The sequence below is a fragment of the Erythrolamprus reginae genome, unplaced genomic scaffold (assembly GCF_031021105.1).
Source record: "Erythrolamprus reginae isolate rEryReg1 unplaced genomic scaffold, rEryReg1.hap1 H_45, whole genome shotgun sequence".
Lineage (NCBI taxonomy): Eukaryota > Metazoa > Chordata > Lepidosauria > Squamata > Dipsadidae > Erythrolamprus > Erythrolamprus reginae.
The window spans coordinates 19294-47157 of record NW_027248501.1 but is presented as its reverse complement, the minus strand read 5'-3'; the positions used below and the strand labels follow the sequence as shown (position 1 = coordinate 47157).

Here is a 27864-nt window from a genome sequence, read left to right as displayed (position 1 = left end):
TTGGAGGGAACCTCAGTGGCCATCTAGACTGACCCCCCTTCTCATTCAGGAGACTTACAGAATGATAGAGAGGGAAGGGAACCCAGTGGCCATTTAGTCGGCCCCCCCTTCTCATTCGTCCAACTGGTGGAGGCAAAAAGTCCCATCCCCCTCTCTGAAGCCCCAAACATCAGATGGATGTAAGAGCATGGGGGAAACCTTGGCCTCTTATGCTTTGATAGTTGAGGGTAAGGAAGCTGGAGAGCTATGAGGTTTCCATTTAAGCACCACTCTCACTCAGGCCCTTTCTCTGACTGAGCTCCTTTGATGAAGAGGGTCCCAGATTCAGTCTCAGAGAAAACAACCCCAGGTAAAGAAAAGTATTACACGCTCTATTGGCTGACCAACTTGACTACCATGTCATTTCCCAAAGACCGTAACTTTTGAACTTGATTGATTAATTATCAGATAATTATTATGACAAAATAATCCAAGACTTGTTTACAGAGTATACAATCCAATGTGTAAGTATGATAATATCATTTGTTAGTGGAAATTAGTGAGTTCCAATAGGTATTTAGCATGCTCAACATGTGTACCTATAACAGAAGTTAAAACACAATAAAAGAATTGGAAGGGACCTTGGAGGTCTTCTAGTCTAACCCCCTGCTCAATCAGGGGTCCCTATGCTATTCCAGACAAGTAGGTGTCTAGTCTCTTTTTAAAAACTTGCAGTATTGGAACACCCACAACTTCTGGAGACAAGTTATTCCACTGATTAATTGCTCTAAGTGTCGGGAAAGTTCTCCGTAGTTCTAGGATTCTTCTGTCCTTGATTAGTTTCAATCCATTGTTTCTTGTCTTATTTTCCAGTTTTGGGAAAATAGGTGAACCCATCCCCCCTATTCTTTGGGGCAGCCCCTGAAATATTGCACACTGTTATTATGTCACTGTGAGAAAAGGAAAAATAATGACACAGGAGCCAGGTGAACAGGAACAGACGTTTACTATCTCGTTAATCAAGGAGAGGCCAACTCAGTTAGAGAATCACCCCTGAAGAAGGCAATTGACATCTTCACACCTTCATTTTTATACCAAATCGACAATTCATACATGATTCCCAGTATACTGGACACTCCCATAACTCATGATGTGAGCAATGTCATATGTTCTTCATGTGGTTTTTCCTCTTACTTAGGGACTAGCCCCAGTTTCATATCCTGTTTTTCACACAATGAGCTAAAAATACAATATGTGTTCATAATACTGCTTCACACTCATGGTGATATAATGATACAGAGGGAAGGTCATTTGAGTATAAAAGACAACTTGATATCACAATATGGCTCCGCTTTGATTCCCTTCTTTACACAAAAGAAACCATCTTTACATTTTCCTCTCAGTCACTCAGTCCTTTTCATTCAACTAAACATATTCAATTCCTGCAACCGTTCTTCACATGTTTCAGTCTCCAGACCCTTAATCATCTTAGTCTCTGCATTTTTAAAATAATATTGTGATCAAAATGCAGTATTCCAAGTGTGGTCTTACCAAGGCATTATAAAGCGATACTATTACTTCACATAATTTTATCCATCTGTTGATGCAAATGTTTTGGCTTTTTTGGCTGGTGCCAAACATTGTTGGTCCATTTGTAAGTGATTGTCCACTAAGACTCCAAGATCCCACTCACAGTTACTACAATTGAGGCAGATTTCACCTAATCTGTAAGTGTACATTTGGTTTCTCTAACCTAAGTGTAAAACCTTACATTTCTCTACATTGAATTTCATCTTGTTAGGGTTCAAGTCTATTTAGATCCATCTGGATCTTCACCTTATCTTCTGGGGTGCTGGCTATTCCTGCCACTTTAGTGTTGTCTTCAAATTCGATGATTTTCCCATATCTCCCCTCATACAAATCATTTGTGAAGATGTTGAAGAGTCCTGGGGCTAAAATGGAACCTGGGGATCCTCCACTGCTGGTTTCCCTCCAGGCAGACATAGTTCCATTGAGGACCACCGGCTGACTCCATCTGGGCATCAGACTGCCTATCTCACATAGTTTTAGCTTACCAAGAAATAGGTTGTGGTTTACAGTGAGAGGAAGTACAGGTTGTGGTTTACAGTGAGAGGAAGAGGGAAGAGGCAGCGACTGCAGCTCCTTGGAGGGGAGATTTTCTGAGAGAAAAGCCATAAGAAATTGCAAAGAAACCATAAGGAATTCCAAAGATCCTGAGGGGAGAAGTTCTAACAACTGAATACTGCAGAGAAAAGCAAAGAATCGGTGAGTTTTAGCGTGCTACAAATATAGCAACGTGTACCCATTTCCACTCACCTTCTCCTAGCTGCTCCATAACAAAACAAAGAATCTTAGCAGCCAGCATCTGAGGTATAAGAATCCGGATACTTTTTTTCCCCTTAACTCCAGAAAATCTCTTTCCCTCTTCCAAAGCTTAAACTCAAATCATAAGCTAAGAGACTTAATTAACTTCAGGAAGTTTCAAGAAACTTTAAAGAGGAAAAGTTCTTCTCTCCCCCCCCGCTCCCCTCCCCCCTAGCCCATCTCAATTTGCATATCAAAGGCCTTTTCTGAGAGAAAAGCCATAAGGAATTGCAAAGAAACCATAAGGAATTGCAAAGATCCTGAGGGGAGAAGTTCTAATGACTGAATACTGCAAAGAAAAGCAAAGAATCGGTGAGTTTTAGCATGCTACAAATATAGCAACGTGTACCCATTTCCACTCACCTTCTCCTAGCTGCTCCATAACAAAACAAAGAATCTCAGCAGCCAGCATCTGAGGTATAAGAATCCAGATACTTTTTTCCTTAACTCCAGAAAATCTCTTTCCCTCTTCCAAAGCTTAAACTCAAACCATAAGCTCAGAGACTTAATTAACTTCAAGAAGTTTCAAGAAACTTTAAAGAGGAAAAGTTCTTCTCCCCCCCCACTCCCCTCCCCCCTAGCCCATCTCAATTTGCATATCAAAGGCCTGAAGAAAGGAAACTGACTTTTCAAACACCCAGATGGTGCTAGGAGCTGGTAGGCGCTAATAATACTCCAACAAAAGGAATAAACAAACCAACTTACTAACAAAGAATTGCCTTCAACCCAACAGTAAATTCTCTGATTTTCCAATTTTTACTTACTCAGCATTAGGAATCCTGACAATAGCGAAAGGACTCTGAATAAACTTTAAAAAGAGTCCAGCTGTTGCAAAGGACTTGGGAAGACGCCTGACCCCCAGATGTGTAGAGCCATCATTAATTACCCGACCTTAAAATTCCTAACTGAGACCCTCAGTGGTAGGAGCCCAGCCTGCAGTGAAAGACCCTGCTAACACCAGAGTCTAGCTGCTAGTGAAGGACCCTGGAAGACGCCTGATCCCCCCTAGTGGCTGTATAATAACACAGCAACCTTTCTCATTCAAAAGCTATAAATCTCTACAGGTCGCTCCAACACCCCTAGTGGCTGCAAAGGAACCCAGCAGTCTCATTCAACCAGCAGCTATGCCGTCCAAGAAAAAAATACAAGCAAATCAAGTAAATGAGTCTGTTAACATCTGCTTCATATGTAACAACACTATTAATACACAAGAAGGATTTATAAAATGTCACTCCTGCAAAAAAAATTAGCTCATCATACCTGCCTTAACATAAATAAGCATGTCGCCACTTTTCTTCAAGATAATCCTTCTTTCTACTATTGCTGCCCATCCTGCACTCCCAAACCAGACTCCCTTGGCAATCTATCTGATGTAATCCAATCAGCAGTCTCTAAAGCCCAACTATCATGCTCAGAAAGCATGGAACTACGGTTTGCCTCCATAGAAAAAAACATCCAAGATCTGATACACACTATAACACCAAAACAAGCACCCTACACCACTCCACCACCACCACTTTATACTCCACCCAGGCCACCACTACCTCTATCTTCAAACCCTACTACTGACATCTCCACCCTGATGCAAGATGCCATGGAACGTGGACAAAAACACCATAACGCCGTACTTTTTGGCCTAGAAGAAAACGGGGAAACCGATCTATCAAATATCCGTAGTATCATCCACAACCATCATCCTCAATCAATCACCCCTGATGATATCTTAGCGGTTTCTAGAAGTGGCCCTGTACTAAAGTACAGTGATGGAACAATGGCTCCCCGGCTGTGCAGAATAGTCTGCAAAAACGAAACTACCAAACAACAGTTCATCAGGACCATGAACTCCATCGCCAGAAATAACGCAAATTACAACAAACTCATATCCAGACCAGACCTAACACTACTCCAATGCATCCACTCTCGTGAACTACGGGCCAAACTACGGAGACGTTGTGACCAAGGTGAAACTAACCTCTACATTGACTACCGCTCTGATTGCATCAGGACCAAATCTCATAATCCTCCCTTCTTCCCCAAACCCATTGTCCCTCCTCAGCCATCTTCTCCACCCATCATCCCTCATCTTCAAACGGACCCCCCCAGCACTTCAAGCAACAAATAGGATAGTGCGCCTCTTACTACCTCATTCCAATCCAATTTCTACCCAACTCAGCCCAATCCCACCCTTGACCACGAACTCAATCTCAAATGTAAACTAATCAATGCAAGAAGCATAATCAACAAATTATCTGAATTCCTCATCCTACTTGACACAAACATATTTGACTTAATATTTGTTTGTTTGTGAAACATGGCTGAACTCTTCATATCCTGACTCCATCATCAGACAAAGTAACTACCTGGTCTTCCGGTCTGACCGCGACTCCCGCAGAGGGGGTGGTGTAGCCATATTCTACAAAAGCTCACTCAACCTAAAAAACATTCAAGTTACACAAGATCTCATCCTCCCTGAAAGCCTAGTTTGCGACATTTCCCTCAACACTACACTCCGTTTCCTTCTGTGCTACAGAGCTCCTAACTACGACATTACCCATGCAACTAAACTAACCTCCCTCCTAACTTGGGCAACCTCCTGCCCCCATCCCATTATCTTCCTTGGTGACCTCAACCTACCACACATCAACTGGTCACTAAACGAATGCTCCACTGAACCTATACATACTGCCATCTATAACGCCGTCACCAGCTTAGGACTAGAACAATTAGTATCAAACAACACCAGACTCAACAACTGTCTCGATCTCATATTCTGCAACAGCAAAAGTGCTATCTATGGACTGCACACAAAAGAACCTTTTTCCAACAGCGACCACAGCATGATCAACTTCAACCTCAACCTACATCATCTAAACACTCACATGAAGTATGCGGCCCCTAAGTACAATTTCAGGAAAGCCAACTATGAACTCATAGACGCCAATCTCTCATTTATTAATTGGCAATCCTTGTTCTCTAACTGCATCACCATTGATGACCTCTACAACACGTTCTTACACCAAATTAATAGACTTATAGATCTGCATGTTCCACTCACCTCTCCTAGAAGAAAATGAAAAAATAACGTACCAGTCTCGATAAAGAAATTACAAACAAAAAAAAGATCCCTCTGGCGTAGAAATAAAAAAGGCCCAGTAACCAACTTTAAAAGCCGCTACAGAAGCATATGCCAACAAATAAAAGTAGAATGTCTCAACAACAAACTTAACGACTCCAGACCTATTCCACCTCTCGTAGGACCCAACAACAAAGAATACCACGATGAACCATCCAAAGCTAACCTCTTCAACTCCTTTTTTGGCTCCGTTTTTGTTAACAGTAATGGCTCATCCCCCCTCTTCGCAAATCGCATTCCAAACTCATTAAAAAACCTAACCCAAATCATCTTCACTATAGACTACGTTGAAAAAGCAATCCGTGACCTCAAACCTTCCCTATCTGTCGGACCAGACGGTCTTTGTGCATACTTCCTAAGAAAACTTTCTTCTGCCATAGCTGAACCCCTAAGCGTTATCTTCCAAAAATTCTTCAGGACCAGCACTCTCCCCAAGCTGTGGTCAAAAGCAGTACTCATCCCCATTTTCAAAAAAGGAGACCCATCACTAGTTGACAACTACAGACTAATATCACTATGCTGTGTCCCTTGTAAAATCATGGAATCAATTATAAATCGACCAATCACCCTTTACTTAGAATCTAATAACCTACTATCAAAAAAACAATTTGGATTCAGAAAGAAACTATCCTGCAACCTACAACTACTTCACTGCAAAAACATCTGGACTACCCATCTTGATCAAGGAAAATCCATCGATGCAATTTGTATCAACTTCTGCAAAGCCTTTGACTCAGTGGTTCACGACAAACTTCTCCTAAAACTCAAATCCTATGGCATCTCAGGACTCCTCCACAACTGGATTACAGCATTCCTGTCAAACAGGCAACAAGTTGTCAAAATCGGAAGCGCCATTTCCACCCCCGTCCCTGTCAAAAGCGGCGTTCCCCAAGGCAGTGTACTAGGTCCTACTCTTTTCATCCTATACATCAATGACCTCTGTGATCATATCGCAAGCAACTGTGTGCTTTTTGCCGACGATGTGAAACTATTCAACACCACAGACAACACACTCACTCTCCAAAAAGACCTTGACTTTGTTTCAGATTGGTCTAACACCTGGCAACTTCCAATATCAACCAACAAATGCTCTACCCTCCACATCGGCAAAAAGAATCCAAACTTCGCATATGAACTGAATAAACAAATTCTCGCAGCCAACCCACACTCAGTAAAAGACCTTGGAATACTAATATCAAACAACCTAAGTGCTAAAGCCCACTGCAACAATATCGCCAAAAAGGCTTCTAGAGTTGTTAATCTGATCCTACGTAGCTTCTGCTCTGGCAATCTCACACTACTGACTAGAGCCTACAAAACCTATGCCAGACCCATTCTCGAATACAGCTCATCTGTCTGGAACCCATACCACATCTCAGATATCAACACTCTCGAAAATGTCCAAAGATATTTCACCAGAAGAGCCCTTCACTCCTCCACTCGAAACAGAATACCCTATGAAAATAGACTATCTATCCTGGGTCTTGAAAGCTTAGAACTGCGGCGCCTAAAACACGATTTAAGTATTGCCCACAAGATCATATGCTGCAACGTCCTTCCAGTCAACGACTACTTCAGCTTCAACCGCAACAACACAAGAGCACACAACAGATTCAAACTTAATATTAACCGCTCCAAACTTGACTGTAAAAAATATGACTTTAACAATCGAGTTGTCGAAGCGTGGAACTCATTACCGGACTCAATAGTATCTACTCCCAACCCCCAACACTTCTCCCTTAGACTCTCCACGATTGACCTCTCCAGGTTCCTAAGAGGCCAGTAAGGGGCGTATATAAGTGCACTGATGTGCCTATCATCCCCTGTCCAATTGTCTTTCCTTATCTCATATGTCATATATATTCTCTCCTTATCTATATCTATATATCTATATCTATATATATTCTCTCCTTATCTCTTATATCATATATATTCTCTCCCTCCCATCTACTTCTCTTCTTTTTACTTTCTATCGTCATATATATTACTTAATGTCTATTCTCTTCCATATGTATTGTATATTGGACAAAGAATAAATAAATAAATAAATAAATAAAATAAATAAATAAATACCTTGTCAAAGCCTTTCTGAAATCCAAGTACTGTATACTATGTGCACTGCCTTTCACTGGTCCACTAATTTAGTAAATGAAATAACATATATTTATGATCTATTTTAGTCCTAGTAAGTGATTCATATCTATACTGAATAAGAAGGGTTCAAATATGTATCTTTCCTTTCCCTGCTTGGTAAGCATAGATCCTTCTTCTCGTGGCCCCATTGAGCCCAAACCTCCCTCTCCAACAAAGGCTTGGATCAGGGCCAACAGGCTGAGCTCCATTTGGAGGGCAATCCATTTTCTCCATCCTATTTCTCTGTTCATTGAGTCAAATGCTGCACTGACATCTAGAAAGCCTGCAAACCTTGTTTTTCCTCACTGATATAGATTAGATATTTCACGACCTATTTAAGCCAATAGATGATCATTAACTTATGCATTGTTTCTTCTAAAATCTACATAACTTTTAACTCTACTGAAAACCTTCTGGTTCTTCTGCAAGGAATGCATTTTTCTCAAGTTTAACTAAGAGGATCATGGCATAAATTTTAGCCACAATATCTGCTAGTCCATTTGGTCCATAATTGCCAGAGTCCTTTTTATTCCATATTCTAGTTACATAAAACGCAACTATTGCCTACTTCAATCCGAGTGGATAGGGCAGGTCTTGTCTTCTAAAATGAAGATGCCAATAGGGGCCCCAACAACTAGAGATATTTTTGGATTGATTAACTAGTTGGTAGAATGTCTTCTCCAGGGAAGGTATTGCTTTCATCTCAGGCCTTTTATGAATAATCTCAACATGAACATAATGGGGTAGAACATTGACATTTTTGCTAATATGGAGGAAATCAGTTCCTGAATTCCATGCAGAAAACATGATTGCATCTATTGCTCATCTATCATCACCCACCACTTACTTTTTCCAGATGGAGAAAAGCACAAACAAACCTGTGGGACTTTGTAGGTGCCTCCTAACTTTGACATCTGGATGGAGATTTCCATGTGAGCTGAATCAAGAAGTCAGAAGGTTGTCCTTCCTTCCACAGCCGTAGTTGGGGACATTGGCTTCTCCAGTGGAGAGAATGTCCAGCAAGGCATCTGAAGTGTGGAAAGTGCTCCAATAGTTGTTATGGATATTGTAGCCAAGTGTAAAGTTGTGCATGAACTGGAAATTCTTGTTGATCAGTTGAATGTTGAAAATGAACATTGAGGTAGATAAAAAACCATAAATATCCCTATTGTAAAAAATATGTTATTAAAATCAACAGTAACAACAAATACTTCTTTTAATATATACTACTCAAATAAAGAAAGGCAACACTCAAAGAACCCATCCTAGATCTGAATGAATGAAATATCCTCATTGAACACTTGTTCTGTACAAAGTTGAATGTGCTGACAACAGCATGTGAAAAGCTGCTGTTGCTTCCTAAGTGGACAGTTTGATTTCACAGACGTTTGATTGACTTGCAATTATATTCTGTTGTTTAAGTGTCCCCTTTATTTTTTGGAGCAGTGTATAATCTTCCACATGCCTAGTGAACCAAAAGCAATGATCAGTTACACAAATATGGAAATCGACTGAGGTGCGGCAACTACAACTGATTCCCCAATTACTTTAAATAAAATTCATTATTCAAATGATAAATTAAGGATTGAACAGAGAGGGGGAAATAATCTGCAGCCCTTTCAGCTTTTTCTCAGACCCCTTTTTGAGTCTCTTTCACAAAAGCAAACAAAAACGAGAAACATAGAAACATAGAAGTCTGACGGCAGAAAAAGACCTCATGGTCCATCTAGTCTGCCCTTATACTATTTTCTGTATTTTATCTTAGGATGGATATATGTTTATCCCAGGCATGTTTAAATTCAGTTACTGTGGATTTATCTACCACGTCTGCTGGAAGTTTGTTCCAAGGATCTACTACTCTTTCAGTAAAATAATATTTTCTCATGTTGCTTTTGATCTTTCCCCCAACTAACTTCAGATTGTGTCCCCTTGTTCTTGTGTTCACTTTCCTATTAAAAACACTTCCCTCCTGGACCTTATTTAACCCTTTAATATATTTAAATGTTTCGATCATGTCCCCCCTTTTCCTTCTGTCCTCCAGACTATACAGATTGAGTTCATTAAGACGTGGACGTGGAAATAAAAATCATTCAGGAGATTAGACATATTCACAATATAGGAATAAATGAGGAAAAAACATAAAATAAGGAGAGTGTTAGAACGGAGGGAGTGAAACTCCATCACCCTGAATGACTTACGGATCAGGAAGAGAAGGAGCCACATTGAAAAGCAACTTTGTAAGCAGTTTTCCATATCCACTGCGGACTATACCAATGAGATGGTCTCCTGGGCTGTAAACGCTCTGTGCTTGTTTTCCATCCTGGTGCTCCAAACTCAGTGGGCATTTCCTTCTCAGCTTCCCAGAGACTGGATGGAACAAAAGCAGCACCACAACCAGAAGCAGGAGGACCATCATCCATGGAGTGACTCAATCAATCTCCTTCCTGTTCCTAAAGAAGAATTCAAAGGATTTTCACAAGGTGGGACATGATCCAGTTGCTTTCCTGATTGAAGCACAGTCTCACCTGGAAAGGAGAGAGACGTACATGCAAGAGACTCTGCCTGTCTCCAAACTCCCTATTTCTCTGCCCAAAGTCTCCCCTGGAGGATTCAGCCCAAGAGCAGAGCTGAAGCATTGATCGTAATAATTCTCCCTCTCAGGAGAGATCCCTGGATGATTCAACTTTGGCGGATTTTCTGGAGAGGAATGAAAGGGAAATAATCCCCCTATGGCACCTAATGGCAGGGGCAGAGATGGAATTAAATTAGTCATCTAGAATTGAGAGGTTTCGGAGCTCCGTGCTAGAAACTGACCCGGAGGGAATACACGGCAATTGTGGCTGAAGAAACAAATAAATCTGACATTTGTGGGCATGGAGACAAAATCCCAGGGGCCAGTTAATGCCAGAGCATCTCACAGGTCTGAAATAGCTGCCTGCTGAGTTAAAGCCAACATGCATTTAACTTTATTGTGAACGTTAAAGCTCAAAGGCTCCACACAAAAGGGCTGATGCAACTTTAGTGAAACACTAGTTACCAGAACTTTGCAGAGTTAAAAAAATCTTTCTGTCTCTCACATACACACACACAAAAGGGCTGATGCAACTTTAGTGAAACACTAGTTACCAGAACTTTGCAGAGTTAAAAAAACTTTCTGTCTCTCACATGCACACACACACACACACACAATGGCTGATGCAACTTTAGTGAACTTTTAAAAAACTTTGCAGAGTTTTAAAATAAACATTTCTCTCTCACATACACACAAACACACAGACACGCACAAACAAAGACATGCACAAAAATCAGAGAGGACTTAGAAAAAAACTGGCTAGCTTAGCAACCTGAAGATGAGTGGACTTCAACTCCCAGAATTCCACAGTCAGCACACAGAGACCTTCCTCCCCTGGGCCTTTCCATGATTTGCTGTCCTTCTTGTTGCCTGTAGGGGGAAGTCCGGGCTCTGGCCTTTAAATCCTAATTGGCCTCCTCAGGCAGTGAGATGGACAACTAAAGCTGGCAAAGACCCATCTGGGGTTTTTTTTAGGCCCTTTCGCACAAGGACTTTTGAACATGTTTGCTTGAAAATAAATGAATGAATGAATGAATGAATGAACGAACATAGGAATGTGCAGATGTGGGCACATGTAAAACTACATTACCCAGAGTGCCATTTCACTACATTTCCCCTAATGCAATATCTTTAATAAACATGTCTCAATTCAATCTGACTATTTCTACCTATGGTGACTTTTTGGGGTCCGAGGATGGCCACAGATTGGGGAGAAGGGGGGCCTTTCCCCCCCTCCTGCCTTTGTCCCTCCCCCTCCCTCTGGGAAGCATCTTGAAGGGCTTTGGGCCTTTGTGCCAACAACTTCCTTCCTGCCAACAACTACTTCATCTTCAACCACAACAACACACGAGCACACAATAGATACAAACTTAAAGCAAACCGCTCCAAACTCGACTGCAGGAAATACGACTATAGTAACCAAGTAGTTGATGACAGGGGGGGTTAGGTGATGATAGGTCAGGTAGTGAGTTCCTGTCATCAACTACTTGGTTACTATAGTCGTATTTCCTGCAGTCGAGTTTGGAGCAGATGATTTTATGGGCTATGCTTAGGCTACCGAACCAAAGGTCCTGGGATCCCCTTTTTCAGCCTTCCCACAAGCAGAGTCAACAGGGGAACCAGATTCACTCCATGACCCTGATAGAAATGGAACATGGTGAGAAAGGTTATAAAGTGGGGCAGAATTCACGCTACAAATATCTCCCTTCACAAAAGAAATGCTGCGTTCATTTGTGGTTGTAAGTCAAGGACTCCCACTAACTGCTTTTTTCATGCCGTGTCCTGGTGTCTGATCTTTGTCTCCTCCCAGCTCTGAACTCAGCCTAAAGGACCCTCTGATTTCCCTCTTCTCCTGATGGCCTCCTTCCTTCCTTCCTTCCTTCCTTCCTTCCTTCCTTCCTTCCTTCCTTCCTTCCTTCCTTCCTTCCTTCTGTAGTATCATCACCTAACCCCCGAAACTTTAGACTATCCACTGTTGACCTCTCCCAATTCCTCAGATGTCAGTAAGGGGTGTGCATAAGTGCACCAGAGTGCCTTCCGTCCCCTGTCCTAATGTTTCTCTCTTACTGGTATCATGTATATAAATATTGTCATATCTTTTTATACCACCAATACGTACTTGACAAAACAAATAAAGAAAAACAAATAAATAAATAGGCTGAATCCCTCCACTGCTCCCCCTCCTTTCCTCTTTCTTCCCCCCTCTCCTTCTCTCCTCCCCCCCAATCTTGCGAGAGAGAAATGAGCCTTCTCCAGCAGTCATTGGGAGCTACGACAGGAAAAGCAGCAGCCTGGTTGGGCAGAACTGTCCCGCTGCCACACACACGAGAATTCGGGACCAACTCCTCTTCTTTTGGGCATCCGAAGAAGGCTCGTTTCTCCCTCTCGCTCACATTTTTGGCCTCCATTTCGGCGGCAACCGCCAGCACCAGTGAGAGCCAGGGAGCCTTGTCTCAGGCCAAAGCACAGGTCCTTGCCACAGCTGGGATTCCCCGCCTCGGGACAAGCAAAAGGAGGAGGGGAATCCCGGCGGGGGCAGCAAGCAAATGGGAAATCTCGCCGGTGGCAGTCACAAGGCAGGGGAAATCCTTGCGGCAGTAAGAGAGCTCATGCACACTAAGAGAACACACATGAAGTAAGAGAGCCCATGCACAGAAGCTCGGGTTCGTAAGGTGAAAATGGTTCTTAAGGAGAAGCAAACAAATCTTAAACACGGGGTTCGTATCTCAAAAAGTTCGTATGAAGAGGCGTTCGTAAGAAGAGGTATCACTGTAATTTCTGGAACGTTGCACTTTGATATGGCCCAAAAGCTAATCAATCAAAACTCATGTTATGTCAAACCATGTCCATTATAGAATATTTGTTTTTTTGGGGGGGACTATTGAGAATTTAATATGAAATTCTGGAAGAAAAGGCATGGTTGCTATCTAAAATTCTCAGTAATTAGACTCCTTGGGCTTTTTTACCTGAAACACTTACATTTAATAATATTAAATATTATTTCATGTCTTTGTGTGTAGTTGTGCATATAAAAATCCAATTTTGCTATTTCTGCTCGGACGATCAGAAGCTTCTCCTTACAGGAAAAAAGGTGCAACCATTGATCAGGTAGATTAGAAATGCTCAGGGAAACTGACATATCAGGAAATGTTTACACAGCCATATTCGTCTACTTTCTGATTGTTATTTTTCCACCTAAAAGATTTCAAATAGATTTTCAGTTGAATTGAAAAGCTTGCTTGTTGTATTTAAGATTGCGGAAAAAGTGATTTATTTTGGTTTGATTTTTTTGAATTGGCATCTCAGAAACATCTCTGCAGACTTTCTATGTCCACCATGAAGGTGGTGCTTGGCTTGCAACTACAGTGGAGCCCAAATTATCTAAGCGAGACCGTTGTTAAGCAACTTTTGCCCCATTTTACGACCTATCCTGCCACAGTTGTTGAGTGAATCACTGCGGTTGTGGAGTGACTCACACGGGATGTGAAGTGAACCTGTCTTCCCCATTGACTCTGCTTGTCAGGAGATCCCAAAAGAGGATAATTTGTGTTCTGCTTGACGGGGCTCAGGCAGTAATTAAGAGTCCAGGAAAGAAGGTCAGACACACACGGGCAGTGATAAACAGCACAATTGTATTAAACACAAAAGGAAAAACTAAACAAAATGTCCTTATTCTTCAGGAGTAAACCACAGTGCTAAGCGAAAGTTCAGATAGATACAAAGTGCATGTGAAGTGAAAAAGCAACCAAATACAAAGTTCACATAGCAGGCAAGTTCCAGGAGTTCTCCGAAGTCACGAGGCAGGATAGAAGCCATGATTCACAGGTTTTCCAATGCCCACTTGCCTGAAAATGCTGGGTTGAATCCAAAAACACAGAGCAAAGATCTCAAAGCAGGGAAAAGCAAAGCCATCCAAACCACACAGATAAACGTCCACGGTTTGCTTCTGCCTCTGTTCCCTTTTGTAACTGTAGCCCTCATTATGGGGACCATACCCAGCCCTCATTCTGTGGACCACACCCAAACACAGGTAACACCATAATCACCTTGGATAATCCCATAATTGATCCCTATGTTGCATTGCTCTACAGCTACGCATATTGATTACCTGTTCAGCATTCGAATCCAGAGAAGAGAGGCTATCCCACGGGCTGCCTACCAAGTCCCCTGGGCTGTCTGCCAGCTCCTCTGGGCTGTCTGCCAACTCTTCTGAGCTATCTGCCAAATCCTCTGGGCTGCTGGCCAAGTTTTCCTGGCTGTCAGCCATGCTTTCACAATTGCTCTGTGACGCATCTCTCACATACGTGGGAGCAGCAGCCAGCCCAGGCCCAAACACAACAATGTGAGTCCCAGACACTGTGACCGTCACAAGTGTGAGTTAGCTGCAAAGCCTCGGAATGTCAATCACTTGACCCTGGGGATGCTGCAAGGGTCATAAGGTGGACAATGGTCCTGAGTCCCTTCTTTCTACAAACAGTCTCCAAGGGAACTGTCGTCAGTTGAGGGCCACCTGTATTGATGCCTCCAAGGCGCCTCTAGACGGAAAGGCCTTTTCCTCACAGAGGCCACAAAAAGCCCAAAGCCCTTCAAAACACTTCCCAGAGGGAGGGGGAGAGACGATGGCAGGAGTGGGGAAAGGCCTCCCTTCTTCCCAATCTGTGGCCATCCTTGGACCCCAAAAAGTCACCACAGGCAGAGATAGTCAGATTGAATTGAGACATGTTTCTTAAAGATATTGCATTAGGGGAAATGTAGTGAAATGGCACTCTGGGTAATGTAGTTTTACATGTGCCCACATCTGCACATTCCTATATTTATTCATTCATTCAATTTATTTTCAAAGAAACATGTTCAAAAGGCCTTGTGCGAATGGGCCTAAAAAAAAACCCCAGATGGGTCTTTGCCAGCTTTAGTTGTCCATCTCACTTAATACGAACCACTCCAAACGTGACTGTAAAAAATACGATTTCAACAATCGAGTTATCGAAGCGTGGAACTCATTACCAAACTCAATTATGTCAACCCCTAACCCCCAACATTTCTCCCTTAGACTCTCCACGATTGACCTCTCCAGGTTCCTAAGAGGCCAGTAAGGGGCGTACATAAGTGCACTGGTGTGCCTTTCGTCCCCTGTCCAATTGTCTTTCCTTTCTCTCACTTATCATATATATTTTCTTTCTTTCATATATCTTCTCCTCTAAGTTCACTTTTACCCTTATATATATTACTACATGTCTATTTTTCTTCCTATGTATTTGTGTATTGGACAAATGAATAAATAAATAAATAAAATTCTTGAAAATTCTTGAAAATTTATCACCAAACTCCATTTTCCTAATTAATAATTTCATATATTGCCAGTTCACATTATCAAATACTTTTTGCTCATCCAGGAAGACAAGACTTACCTGTTATTCAGAATGCTACTTGTAAGCACTATGTGCTTAGTCCTCAAGAGACCCTGGATACCCACTTTATGGTCTGTTTCTGTTGGTTCCCTGTGGCAGGAGTTTTCAAAATACCATATTTTTCAGTCTACAAAATGCATGGGACTATAAGTTTATTTATTTATTTTGTCCAATACATAATACACATTGAAGAGAATAGATATGTAGTAATATAAATAAAGAAAAGAATAGAAGAAAAGATATAAAAGTATAGGTGAACATATATGAAAGGAAGAAAAGATAAATGAGATAAGGAGAGACAATTGGACAGGGGACGGAAGGCACACTGGTGCACTTATGCACACCCCTTACTGACCTCTAAGGAACCTGGAGAGGTCAATCGTGGATAGTCTAAGGGAAAAATGTTGGGGGTTAGAGGTTGACACTACTGAGTCAGGTCATATTTTTTACAGTCAAGTTTGGAGCGGTTAATATTAAGTTTGAATCTGTTGCGTGCTCTTGTGTTGTTGCGGTAGTCAACTTCAACTGTCAATGACTACTTCAAGCTGAAGTAGTCATTAACAGGTAGGACGTTGCAGCATATGATCTTGTGGGCAATACTTAGATTGTAGGGTATTCTGTTTCAAGTGGAGGAGTGAAGGGCTCTTCTGGTGAAGTATCTTTGGACATTTTCAAGGGTGTTGATGTCCGAGATGTGGTATGGGTTCCAGATAGATGAACTGTATTCAAGGATGGGTCTGGCAAATGTTTTGTAGGCTGTGGTGAGTATTGTGAGATTGCCAGAGCAGAAGCTGCGTAGGATCAGGTTAACACCTAGATTTGGGGGAAGAAAACCAGAAAAAAAAATAGGTTTTGACTTCTGGTTTTAGCAGGACTATCAGATTCTGTAACAGCTTTGTTTCCTATGCAATTTGTCTGGTATACTTGCCAAGATTTGTTTTTCTGCCATGTACATGCATACAGCCAAACTAGATTGGGTTGTTTCTCTGTGTCACATAATATATGTGGGTATATGCATAATTTTGTATTTAGATTAGATTACATTAGATTTATTGGATTTATATGCCGCCCCTCTCCGCAAACTCGGGGCGGCTCACAACAATAATAAAAAACAGTACATAATAACAATCCAATGCCCACCAATCTAATTACAATTTAAAATTAGTAATTTCATAAAACAATCCCAATATATATATAAAAAACAGGCACACAGTCGATCAATCAAACGGCAAAACAACATGGGCAAGGGGGAGATGTTTTAGTTCCCCCATGCCTGACGGCAAAGGTGGGTCTTAAGGAGTTTACGAAAGGCAGGGAGGGTGGGGGCAATTCTAATCTCAGGGGGGAGCTGATTCCAGAGGGTCGGGGCCCCCACAGAGAAGGCTCTTCCCCTGGGTCCTGCCAGACGACATTGTTTAGTCGACGGGACCCGAAGAAGGCCGACTCTGTGGGACCTAACCGGTCGCTGGGATTCGTGCGGCAGGAGGCGGTCCCGAAGATATTCTGGTCCGGTGCCATGAAGGGCTTTATAGGTCATAACCAACACTTTGAATTGTGACTGGAAACTGATCGGCAACCAATGCAGACTGCGGAGTGTTGGAGTAATATTTATGTATTTATGTAGGTATTTACATATTTATGTATTTACATTTTCATCTATTTATGTATTTCTTTTGTCATGTTTATGTAGTGTATATTGGAGGTGTTATCCCTTTGAGAACTGTATGCAACGAAATTTTATTTTAATGTATGCCAATTAGTGTACATTCACAGTAACATTAAAGTTATTCTAAGTCTTCATCATATCTGAAAAAAGTATGACACAAGTGCTTAGTTTTATGCAGCTCAAACACCCAGCTCCATCTTGACTCTCAAGTCCATATGATCTGTGAATTAGCAACAAGAGATATAAACATGTTTTTCCCCTTCTAGTGCCAGGACAATATGTCAGAACAGTAATTGTGAATGTATCCCCTGAAGATTTCTACCCTCACAAATCTTTCAGGATAAAACCTGGATAAAAATATGCTCCTAGTTTTCCCAATGGGGACAGGCATGTCTGTCACTTTCTCTTGTCTTGCAAATAGAAATCCCTAGGTTTGCTGAGACACAACTTGTCATTGTTTTCTGTTTAGCCACAGCTTGAACACAGATAAGAGGAAATGTGGTGGATATAAAGTTTCCCTGAGGCCATCTAGATAGGTGTGTACTGTGCTAAAACCTTGGTGAGATTTCAAGTGCTGCCTGTAATTTGGCTTCTCCAAACACCTTGACTTATGATCTAGGAGGGAAGGAAAGAAGAATGACTGGGCTGCCTCTGCTGCTGCTACTCTTCTGGCTCCTGCCTCCAACTGCTGCTAAGAAGATGCAAACTGTATGTGTATTGAGGAACTATTTCCAGTCACAGGAAAGCTACTATAGGCCTGGTGATCTCATTATTGGTGGGAATGTGCACCTGGGAGTCATTATTCATTCCGTTGTTCCAGACTTCCAGCAAGACCCATTATTGCTTTTTGTGCCAAGTATGTAAGTCTCACCTGGAGAGATATTTATTTATTTATTGTTAGAGTTGAAAGGGACCATGAAGGCCATCGAGTTCAATCCCCTGTCCAAGCAGGAACCCTATAGTACACCAGTCAAGTGGCAGTTCATTCTCTTAAAAATGTCCAGAGTGTTGGAGTTCACAACGTCCGCTGGTAGGTTGTTCCATTGGTTGATCGCTCTGACCGTCAGGAAGTTCTTCCTTATCTCCATGTTGAATCTCTCCTTGGTCAACTTCCAGCCGTTGTTCCTCGTCCGGCCCTCTGGTGCCCTGAAGAATAAAGTGATCCCCTCCTCTCTGTGACAGCCCCTCGTATACTTGTAGACTGCTATCATGTCCGCTCTGCCCCTCCTTTTCTCTAGGCTATCCATGCCCAGTTCCCTCAGTCTCTCTTCGTAAGTCTTGGTTTCCAATCCCTTAATCATCTTGGTTGCTCTTTTTTGTACCTTCTCCAGAGTTTCAATGTCTCTTTTGAAGTGTGGTGACCAGAACTGAATACAGTACTCCAGGTGTGGTTGGACCAGGGCGTAGTAGAGTGGTATTAAGACTTCCCTGGTCTTGGAGTGTATTCCCCTGTTGATGCATCTTAGGATTCTGTTGGCTGTTTTAGCTGCTGCTGCACATTGTTGGCTCATGTTTAGTTGATTGTCCACCAAGACTCCGAGGTCTCTTGTGCAGTCGCTACTGCTAAGAGGGGTTTCTCCCAGGTTGTATGTGTGTCCAGGGTTTTTTCTGCCTAGGTGAAGGACTTTGCTCTTGTCGATGTTAAACATCATTTTGTTGGTGTGGGCCCACTGTGTTAGTCTGTCTAGGTCTTTCTGTAATTTGAGCCTGTCTTCTACGGTATTGGCTACCCCCGCCAGCTTGGTGTCGTCTGCAAATTTGATCAGTTGCCCTTCTATTCCCTCGTCCAAGTCGTTGATGAAAATGTTGAAGAGCACAGGGTCAGGACTGAACCCTGTGGTACCCCACTGCCTATGTACTTCCATGTGAATTTGGAACCACTGAGGACAACTTGTTGGGTGCGGTTGGTCAGATATGATGTAGATAAGTGTTTGCTTTATTTTAAATTCAGGGACTCCTTTCAAAAATACCTGTACTGGCATCTAGTGTAGTTAAAACCTTTGTTCCCAATGAAACATGGGACTTCTGACTCCAACCAACACACACACACACACACTCACTCACACACACATGCAAAAGGCAAGGCAAATTCAACAGCAAGATCTTTTCTGAAAATTTCCCCAATGATTTTTCTCATGATAGACTCATACCGAAGAGCTACCAGCAGTTCCTGGCAGTGGTATTTGCAATCAGAGAGGTCAACAGAGATATGGTTCTCCTCCCCAATATCACACTCAGCTTCCAAATATCTGACAATCGCCAGTTTGAGAGAAGTACTTCACTAATCAGCCTCTCCCTGCTCACCACAAGAGGCCAAATGATTCCAGGTTATAAATGTGACAGGCAGGACACTCTGCTCTCTGTCATTGGAGGCTTCATCACCAAATCTTCAAGGCAGATGGCCTCCATATTCAGCGTCTTCAAGGTCCCACAGGTAAGGGGATCCAGTGATGGATACTGACACAGACAAACAAGAGAAACACACAGAGAAACCAAATATGTTTACTGGCGTACCTCACAAATATGTAACTTAGAGAATCCACATGACAGTTGAATTTATTTTTATGTTGATTTGTCAAGATAATTTTTATATAACATGACAATCATTTCAATATGAGCCAGCTGTGTGCAGCAGCTGCAAGAAAGCCAACACAGTTCTAGGTTGCATAAACAGAGGGATAGAATCAAGATCACATGAAGTGTTAATACCACTTTGTAAGGCCTTATTAAGGCCACACTTAGAATACTGCATCCAGTTTTGGTCCCCATGATGAAAAAGAGATGTGGAGACTTGGGGGAGGGCAGAGAAGAGCAACAAAGATGATTAGGGGAGTGGAGGATAAAACATATGAAGAATGGTCGCAGGAACTAGATATGTCCAGTTTAATGAAAAGAAGGACCATGGGATACATGATAGTAGTGTTTCAATATCTCAGGAGTTGCCACAAAGAAGAGGGAGTCAATGCACCTGAGGGTAGAACAAGAAGCAATAGGTGGAAACTAATGAAGGAGAGAAGGAACTTAGAACTAAGGATAAATTTCCTGACATCTAGAACAATTAATCAGTGGGACAACTTGCCTCCAGAAGTTGTGAAAGCTTCAACACTCGAAGTTTTTAAGTAGATGTTGGATAACTAAACAAATAAGTCCCTCAACACTGTCAGACTTTCTACTAAATCTGCATTTATATTCTACTAGTTTTTCTCATCATTCCTTCTACCCATTTCCTCCCATGTTGACTGTATGACTGTAACTTGTTGCTTATATCCTAAGATTTTTATTAATATTGCTTCTTCATTGCTTATTTGACCCCTATGACAATCATTAAGTGTTGTACCACATGGTTCTTGACAAATGTATATTTTATGTACACTGAGAGCATATACATCAAAGACAAATTCCTTGTGTGTCCAATCACACTTGGCCAATAAAAATTCTATTCTATTCTATTCTAACCATTTGTCCAAAACCATTTGCCTGAGCAGGGTGTTGGACTGGAAGACCTCCAAGGTTCCTTCCAACTCTGTTATTCTATGATGGAGATAGATAATGAGATATTTCCTAAATGCTGACCATGCCAAGAGGAATTTTGTATGGAGAAATTGCTTCTTAACTAACTAATACTTCATAAATTGTATCCACCCTTTCAGTGAAATTTATTCCCTGTATCAGGTGGCTGGTGTGTTTCCTTTCCTTCTGGCCTGTCAGAACTAATCAAAATATATAACTTTTCGCTCTTCCTGAGAAAGAAGAATCTTAAACTTGCCATTTAGAGTGAATCAGACTGACTAGTGGGGCCATCGCCATACAATGGTGACCCCTAAAGTCACAATAAAATATTACTTTGCTTTGAAAAACAAATCTCACTTTCTCCAGCTTGGTGTTGGCTTTGACTTCACTCAAGGAGACAGAAGAGTTTATCCTTCCTTCTTCCGGATTAATCCCAAGGAATTTCCTCAGTATGTGGGTTTAGTTCAACTGCTCCTGTATTTCCACTGGAACTGGATTGAGCTGGTGGCCAACAAAGCTGACAGTGGAGAACATTTCATCTCATCTCTGATGTCAATGCTGAAGGAGAAGGAGATCTGTGTAGCGTTCACTGAAATATTGAAACTGGATGATTTTATTGATACATGGAAGGCATTTGGTCTTTTCTTAAAAAACTGTTGTCAAGCTGAAGTGATTATTCTCTTTGGAGACCCTTGTACTAATGCCAATGTACAGTCAGCTCTGCTTGTTTACATAAAGCCCACAAAGTCACCACCCCAGAAAGTTTGGATCCTAACTTCCCAATGGAAACATAATGTGGGGGCATTTAAAGATGCATTGCCAGTTATAAAGCCCTTCCATGGGGCTTTGCAGTTAAGGGAGCACCCAGGGGATATCTCTGAATTCAGCCAGTTTCTCATGTCTTTAGACCCTTTGAACCCAAAAGGGGACGTCTTTCTCCCGAAGTGGTGGGAAAAGATCTTTGACTGCAGGATCCAGAAACCAGGAAGGATCATTCCAAAGAAGAAGAAGAAATGTACAGGAAAGGAGAATGTAGAGAATGTGCCCACTCACATTTTTGAAATAAGCATGACAGGTGAAAGTTACAATATTTACAATGCCATTTTTGCCCTGGCACATGCATTACATGCAATGATTGGATCCAGAGCCCAACCATCCATGATGAGATTTGGAAAGAGGATCTCAAATGTCCATCCATGGCAGGTAGTCTATGTAACTTTTTATTTAGTTCACAGAACCCTGCAAAGAAAGTTTGCTATATGTATTTCATGAATTTACTGATTCAATATCTGTATGCTACTGTATCAGTCCATCTCAGAACAGCTTCAGATGATTTGAGGGGTTGCCACAGTGAGGAGGGGGTCACATTATTTTCCAGGGCACTAAAGGGCCAGACCAGGAGGAACGGATGGAAACTGACCAAGGAGAGATTCAACCTGGAAATAAGGAAGAACTTTCTTATGCTGAGAAAGATCAACCAGTGAAACAGCCTGCCAGCAGAGGTTGTGAACGCTCCATCACGTCACACATTCAAAAGAAAATTGGACTGCCATCTGGTTGGGGTGGTGTAGGGTTTCGTGCTTGAGCAGGGGGTTTGACATGACCTGCAAGGTTCCTTCCAACTCTAGTAATAAATAAATAAATGAATGAATGAATGAATGAATGAATAAATGAATAAATGAATAAATGGATAAATGGATAAATGGATAAATGGATAAATGGATAAATGGATAAATGGATAAATGGATAAATGGATAAATGGATAAATGGATAAATGGATAAATGGATAAATGGATAAATGAATTAAAAACAGTATTAAAATACAAAATAATTGAGTCCAAAATTTGCTCGTGGGTTTGGCCGTTGTGGAGGATTAGCTGATCGTTGTGTTTCATGAATACCTTGCTGACTCCGACCTTTGTTGACTTATCACTGCTTTGAAACCTAAGCAGAGCAAAGTGTGTTTCACTTCGTGGAAGAAGAAGGGATGTGACTTTCTTCACAGCTGCAAGCTAAGTACTTCCGAACTGATAAGGGACTTGTACAAACTACCAGGCTGTTTTGGGATAAGTGCTCTTTGCAATACAAAAAGAGTGCTTAGTTTGTTTTGAATTTGTGATAAAGAACATTGTTTTGAATTTTCAAACGTGTGTGTGTCTGAAATTTGTGCCTTTGAATTTTCGGTAGGCTCCTACCAGAGAGTCCGGCAGAACACAGAGGTTTGCCATCACTGGTCTAGTTCATCTTTTTAGCCAATCCCAATGTACAAAGTTGTTATAAGAACTTTGGGCTGGCAATTCCCACATGCCATGATCTCCCACCTCTGGTGGTGAGACAAAACAGATGTCTCAAGGGACATTTCCCCCCTTCTCAACTTTCCCAAAAGGTACATCAAAGCATACAAAGGAACAAAAGAAAACCCCATATAAACGTAGCTCCCAACCTTCTCCCTCCCACCAGAATGGTAAGTTCCTGATAGAGATCAATGGGACCTGACACAGAATGTTAGAAGCCATGATGTCACCTTTGTGATTTTCTGGTTGATTAATTTCTGACATATTTCTTTTCTTTCAGATCCTTGCCTATTTGAGGAATGTCCACTTTAACAACAGTGCTGGAGATGAAATTTACTTCTCAGAAAATGGACTTGGATCTTCTCAATACGATATTCTCAACTGGGTTTTCCTCCCCAATCAATCTTTTGTCCCTATGAAAGTTGGGCATATAGATCCTGGGGCTCCCTTAGGCCAAGATTTCACCATTCGCTCTGATGCAATCATCTGGGCCACAAAGGTGAGAAGGAAGGAAATGCTTTAAATTCAGAGAACAGGTTTATTCTTTCCTGGGGATGGAGAATATCCTTCTAATTGGAAACAGAACTATTGAATTTCAAAACATGTGGACATTTGATGGAAAACCTTCTTTGCATGTAACACAACTGAGGTCAGACATGTGGCAGATCTTCAAAGGTTCAGGACTGAAAAAACCTTCTTCTTGAAACCCAGGATGCAATTGGAGGAGACAAGAACAATCTCCATCGACAATTCCTGTTCAGTTGTATCCTCATGAATGTTTTTTTTTTAAACAAAGCTCAATGTTTTTCCTCTTTCTCTCAAGACTGAGCTCCACATTCCAATTCCCAGTCTCCAGTGATGGATCAGGAATGCTACTGGCCTGAATCTCTCAAGAGATGTTCCTGGTAAACCACGATGAACCATTTTTTCTGAAGTCCTTCTGAACATGGAAAAATAAATATGGAAATCAATAAAAGTGTATTCCTTGCTTAGGCCATCTCAAGGATTATTTTTTACTCTTTCAGAAGGTGCCCTTTTCCCGGTGTGGCAGGAAGAGGTGCCAGGCAGGAGAGAGGAGAAGAGTTCCAGAGGGCAAGCAGGTTTGCTGCTACCAATGTGACCCTTGTCCAGAAGGGACTATTTCTGATCGGACAGGTAGATGACACTTCAAAATTAGGTCTTCCATGATCAAAGACATCATTCAGCAGATATAAATGTTTTCATATTAATTAATTTTTGATAGGATTGACATGCTTCAGAGTATTCATAGTTCTCAGCAGAGCATCTTAGTTTATTGAGATAAACTCACCTTGCCCCACAGGCCAAATTTCCTGCTCCTAACCAATGTAATGCAGGGTAATTTCTATAAAGAGCTTTTGGGTAGCCTTTCTTTCCCTAAATAAATCACTCAAACTCGATTGCAGAAAATAACTTCAGCATTAGAGTGGTCAATGCTCAGAATGCACTAACTGTCTCTGTGGTTTCCGCTCCAAACCCCCAAAGCCTTAACCTGAGTCTACTTTTGACCTCACCCCATTACTAAGAGGTCTGTTAGGGGTGTGCATAAGTTCACCAATGTGCCTACCATCCTACTGTCCCCATTTATTTGTATCCTTATCCTGTATTCATAATCATATTTATACTTATATCTCTTATCTGATACATGTTTGACAAACAAACAAATAATATGGAGACTCTAGAAAGAGTGCAGAGAAGAGCAACAATGACGATTAGGGGACTGGATGCCAAAACATATGAAGAACAGTTGCAGGAACTGGGTATGTCTAGTCCAGTGAAGAGAAGGTTTAGGGGAGACATGATAGCAGTGTGCCAATATCTGAGGGGCTGCCACAAAGAAGAGGGAGTTAAACTATTCTCCAAAGCACCTGAGGGTAGAACAAGAAACAATGGGTGGAAACTAATCAAAGAGAGAACTAAGAAGAAATTTCTGATAGTTAGTTGTTCAATGGAACAACTTGCCTCCAGAAGTTGTAAATGCTCCAACGTTGGAAGTTTTTAAGATGTTGGATAACCATTTGTCTGTAGTGTTGTAAGGTTCCTGCCTAAACAGGGGGATGGAGTAGAAGACTTCTGAGGTCCCTTTCAAATCTGTTATTGTATACTTATAAACAAAATAGCAAGATTCCTGGCTTACAAAACTATCAGAATTCTGGAGGATTCAGTATAAATTGCGAAATAAACCATATTTCATAATTTCTCTCTCTCTGAAATGTACAGTAGGCATTGATGTGCCTGTTGATTGGAGAGACCCTTTATACCAGAGCAAACTGATCAAACAGCTGAAGCTGAACAGATTCTTGTCTCTAACCTCTCCTCGGTGTCATCATGAAGGATTATTTGCCCTTTTTGTGCACCTATATAAAGGACAAAGTTCATTCCATCACTGTGGGTTGGTCACAGCAGAAAGGAGGTGGTCATGTCACCCTGAAAGGAAGGATAATACTTATAGCATGTGCCTCTAAAATCTTTAAACAAAGATTCTTGATTCCAGATGCAGCCCATTGTGACCTCTGCCCAGGAGATCGATACCCCAATGAGTACAAGGACCACTGCATTGTCAAGAGGATCCACTTCCTTGCCTATCAAGAGACCCTGGGATACACTTTATTATGTCTTGCCCTTTTCCTCTCTATGATCACATTGGCAGTCCTGGTGATTTTCTTTAAACATCATGAAACACCAATTGTCAAGGCCAACAACCGAGATCTCACCTACATCCTCCTGGTCTCCCTCCTGCTCTGCTTTCTCTGTTCCTTCCTCTTCATTGGAAAACCAAGAAGGTTCACCTGTCTCTTCCGACAATCTGCCTTTGCCGTTCTCTTTTCCTTTGTGGTTTCCTCTGTTTTGGCAAAAACTGTCATGGTGGTTCTTGCATTTATGGCCACCAAACCTGGGAACAAGACAAGGAAACTCTTAGGAAAACCACTGACCAATTCCATTGTGTTAGGCTGTCCCCTGATCCAAGCAGTCCTTTGCACCATCTGGCTGACAACCTCTCCCTCATTTCCCAATTTGGATTTCCACTCTTTGGTTGGAGAGGCCATCTTGGAATGTAATGAAGGCTCAGGTTTGATGTTTTATGTTGTCCTTACCTACCTGGGTTTCCTAGCTCTTATCAGTTTCACAGTGGCCTTTTTGGCGAGGAAATTGCCAGATAGCTTTAACGAAGCCAAGTTCATTACTTTTAGCATGCTGGTCTTTTGTAGTGTTTGGATTACTTTCCTCCCCACCTATCTGAGTACCAAAGGAAAATCCATGGTGGCTGTGGAGATCTTCTCCATTTTGGCCTCTGGAGCTGCTCTCTTGACTTGTATCTTTTTCCCCAAATGCTACATTATCTTACTTAGACCCAATCTGAATTGTAGGGAAAATATAATGAAGCATAAAAAACTTTAATTTATATGGGATTTGGGAGCTTTTATTTTGACTTGGGTACATTTGGTCAATTGTCCCCAGAGAAGCCTCTGTGATATACATGGAAATCAACATTGAGATTAAATGTATGGCTAAGAATTTTCAGCAGTACAATTTCTTCATTATTTTTATCAAATCAGTTTTTAAAAAGGGTTGGATTCACTACCAATGTTTTTAAACATGTTTCTTTCTGTAGATCTACAAGGTTTTGATAAGTGCCCTACTAACATTTTCATTCAATTGACTACTAGGGTTTTTTTAATTCTAGAATTTAAATGAGTCATTTTTACTTTATGAATAGATATGAATATTTCTTTAGACTGTTATTCTCACTAGTACGTGTATGACCTGGACTGTTTGTTGGGTTGTGCTATTTCTTAAAGTAAACTTTAACTCAACTTAGTCTATCTGTGTGTGGCTGAATAATTATTCATAACTACTCTCATAAATGTTTCCATGTGCATATTGGTAGTCGGCTCCTACCGGAACGGTAAAGGACTCTGCACCGGTAGCAAAAGGTGAGCTGCACATGCAGCTTTGGGTGTCTTGCATGTGTGCATGCGCGTCCCTGTGTGCTTTTTGCTTCTGCGCATGCACAGGAAGCAAAATCTCATGAGAGGTTGTGTACATGCATTAGATTTCAGCCATTATTTTGCTCCTGCGCATGCGCTAAAGCAAATTTTTTTTTTACCAAAATCTCTCGTGCGAGGTTTTCTTTACAGTGTAGAAGCAGAAGCAGAAACACCCTGCGACATGCGCATACGCATGCATGGCACCAAAAGCTGCACACACAGTGCACCAGTAGCGGCAGTAGAAGCAATCTGCCCCTGGTGCATATCCTTGTTATTCAAATGTTACTTTGCACATACATTAACATCCTTGATAAGCAATTCATGTTTATTTAGCTGAATAAAGATGGGCCTCTCAAAACAAGAGGGAACCCTGAACACTGTGACACTCATTTATTTTATTTTGTTTTTTTGTTTGTTTGTGTGCATGTGTGTGCGCTTATTATTTATTTATTTATTCATTCATTCATTTATATATTTATTTATTTATTTATTTGACTTTTATGCCGCTCCTCTCCAAGGACTCAGGGTAGTTTACAACATATGAAAAACACAATACAGTGATCCCTCGATTTTCGCGATCTCGATTTTCGCGAAACGCTATATCGCGATTTTTCAAAAAATAATAATTAAAAAATACTCCCTGTTTTTTTTTGCTATACTGTACCACGGTTTTTCTCTTTTTTAAAAAAAATAATATTTATTGAATATATACAAAACTATACACAAAAACAATACAAAACAGTATGAACAGGACAAGGTGTTCTTATCATATGCGTC

The 27864-nt window shown here is 41.4% G+C and overlaps 1 protein-coding gene across 1 annotated transcript in view; it reads left to right on the top strand.

The window, feature by feature from the left end:
• The window catches only part of LOC139155677 (vomeronasal type-2 receptor 26-like), a 34130-nt gene extending 7633 nt beyond the window's left edge, over positions 1-26497 (top strand). The window contains exons 3-8 of the mRNA XM_070730920.1: positions 19419-19710; positions 21639-21818; positions 23361-23579; positions 23930-23985; positions 24132-24235; positions 25593-26497. Coding sequence (XP_070587021.1) covers positions 19419-19710; positions 21639-21818; positions 23361-23579; positions 23930-23985; positions 24132-24235; positions 25593-26497 — 1756 coding nt within the window. The remainder of the gene's footprint in view (positions 1-19418; positions 19711-21638; positions 21819-23360; positions 23580-23929; positions 23986-24131; positions 24236-25592) is intronic.
• Positions 26498-27864: the final 1367 nt, after the last annotated feature.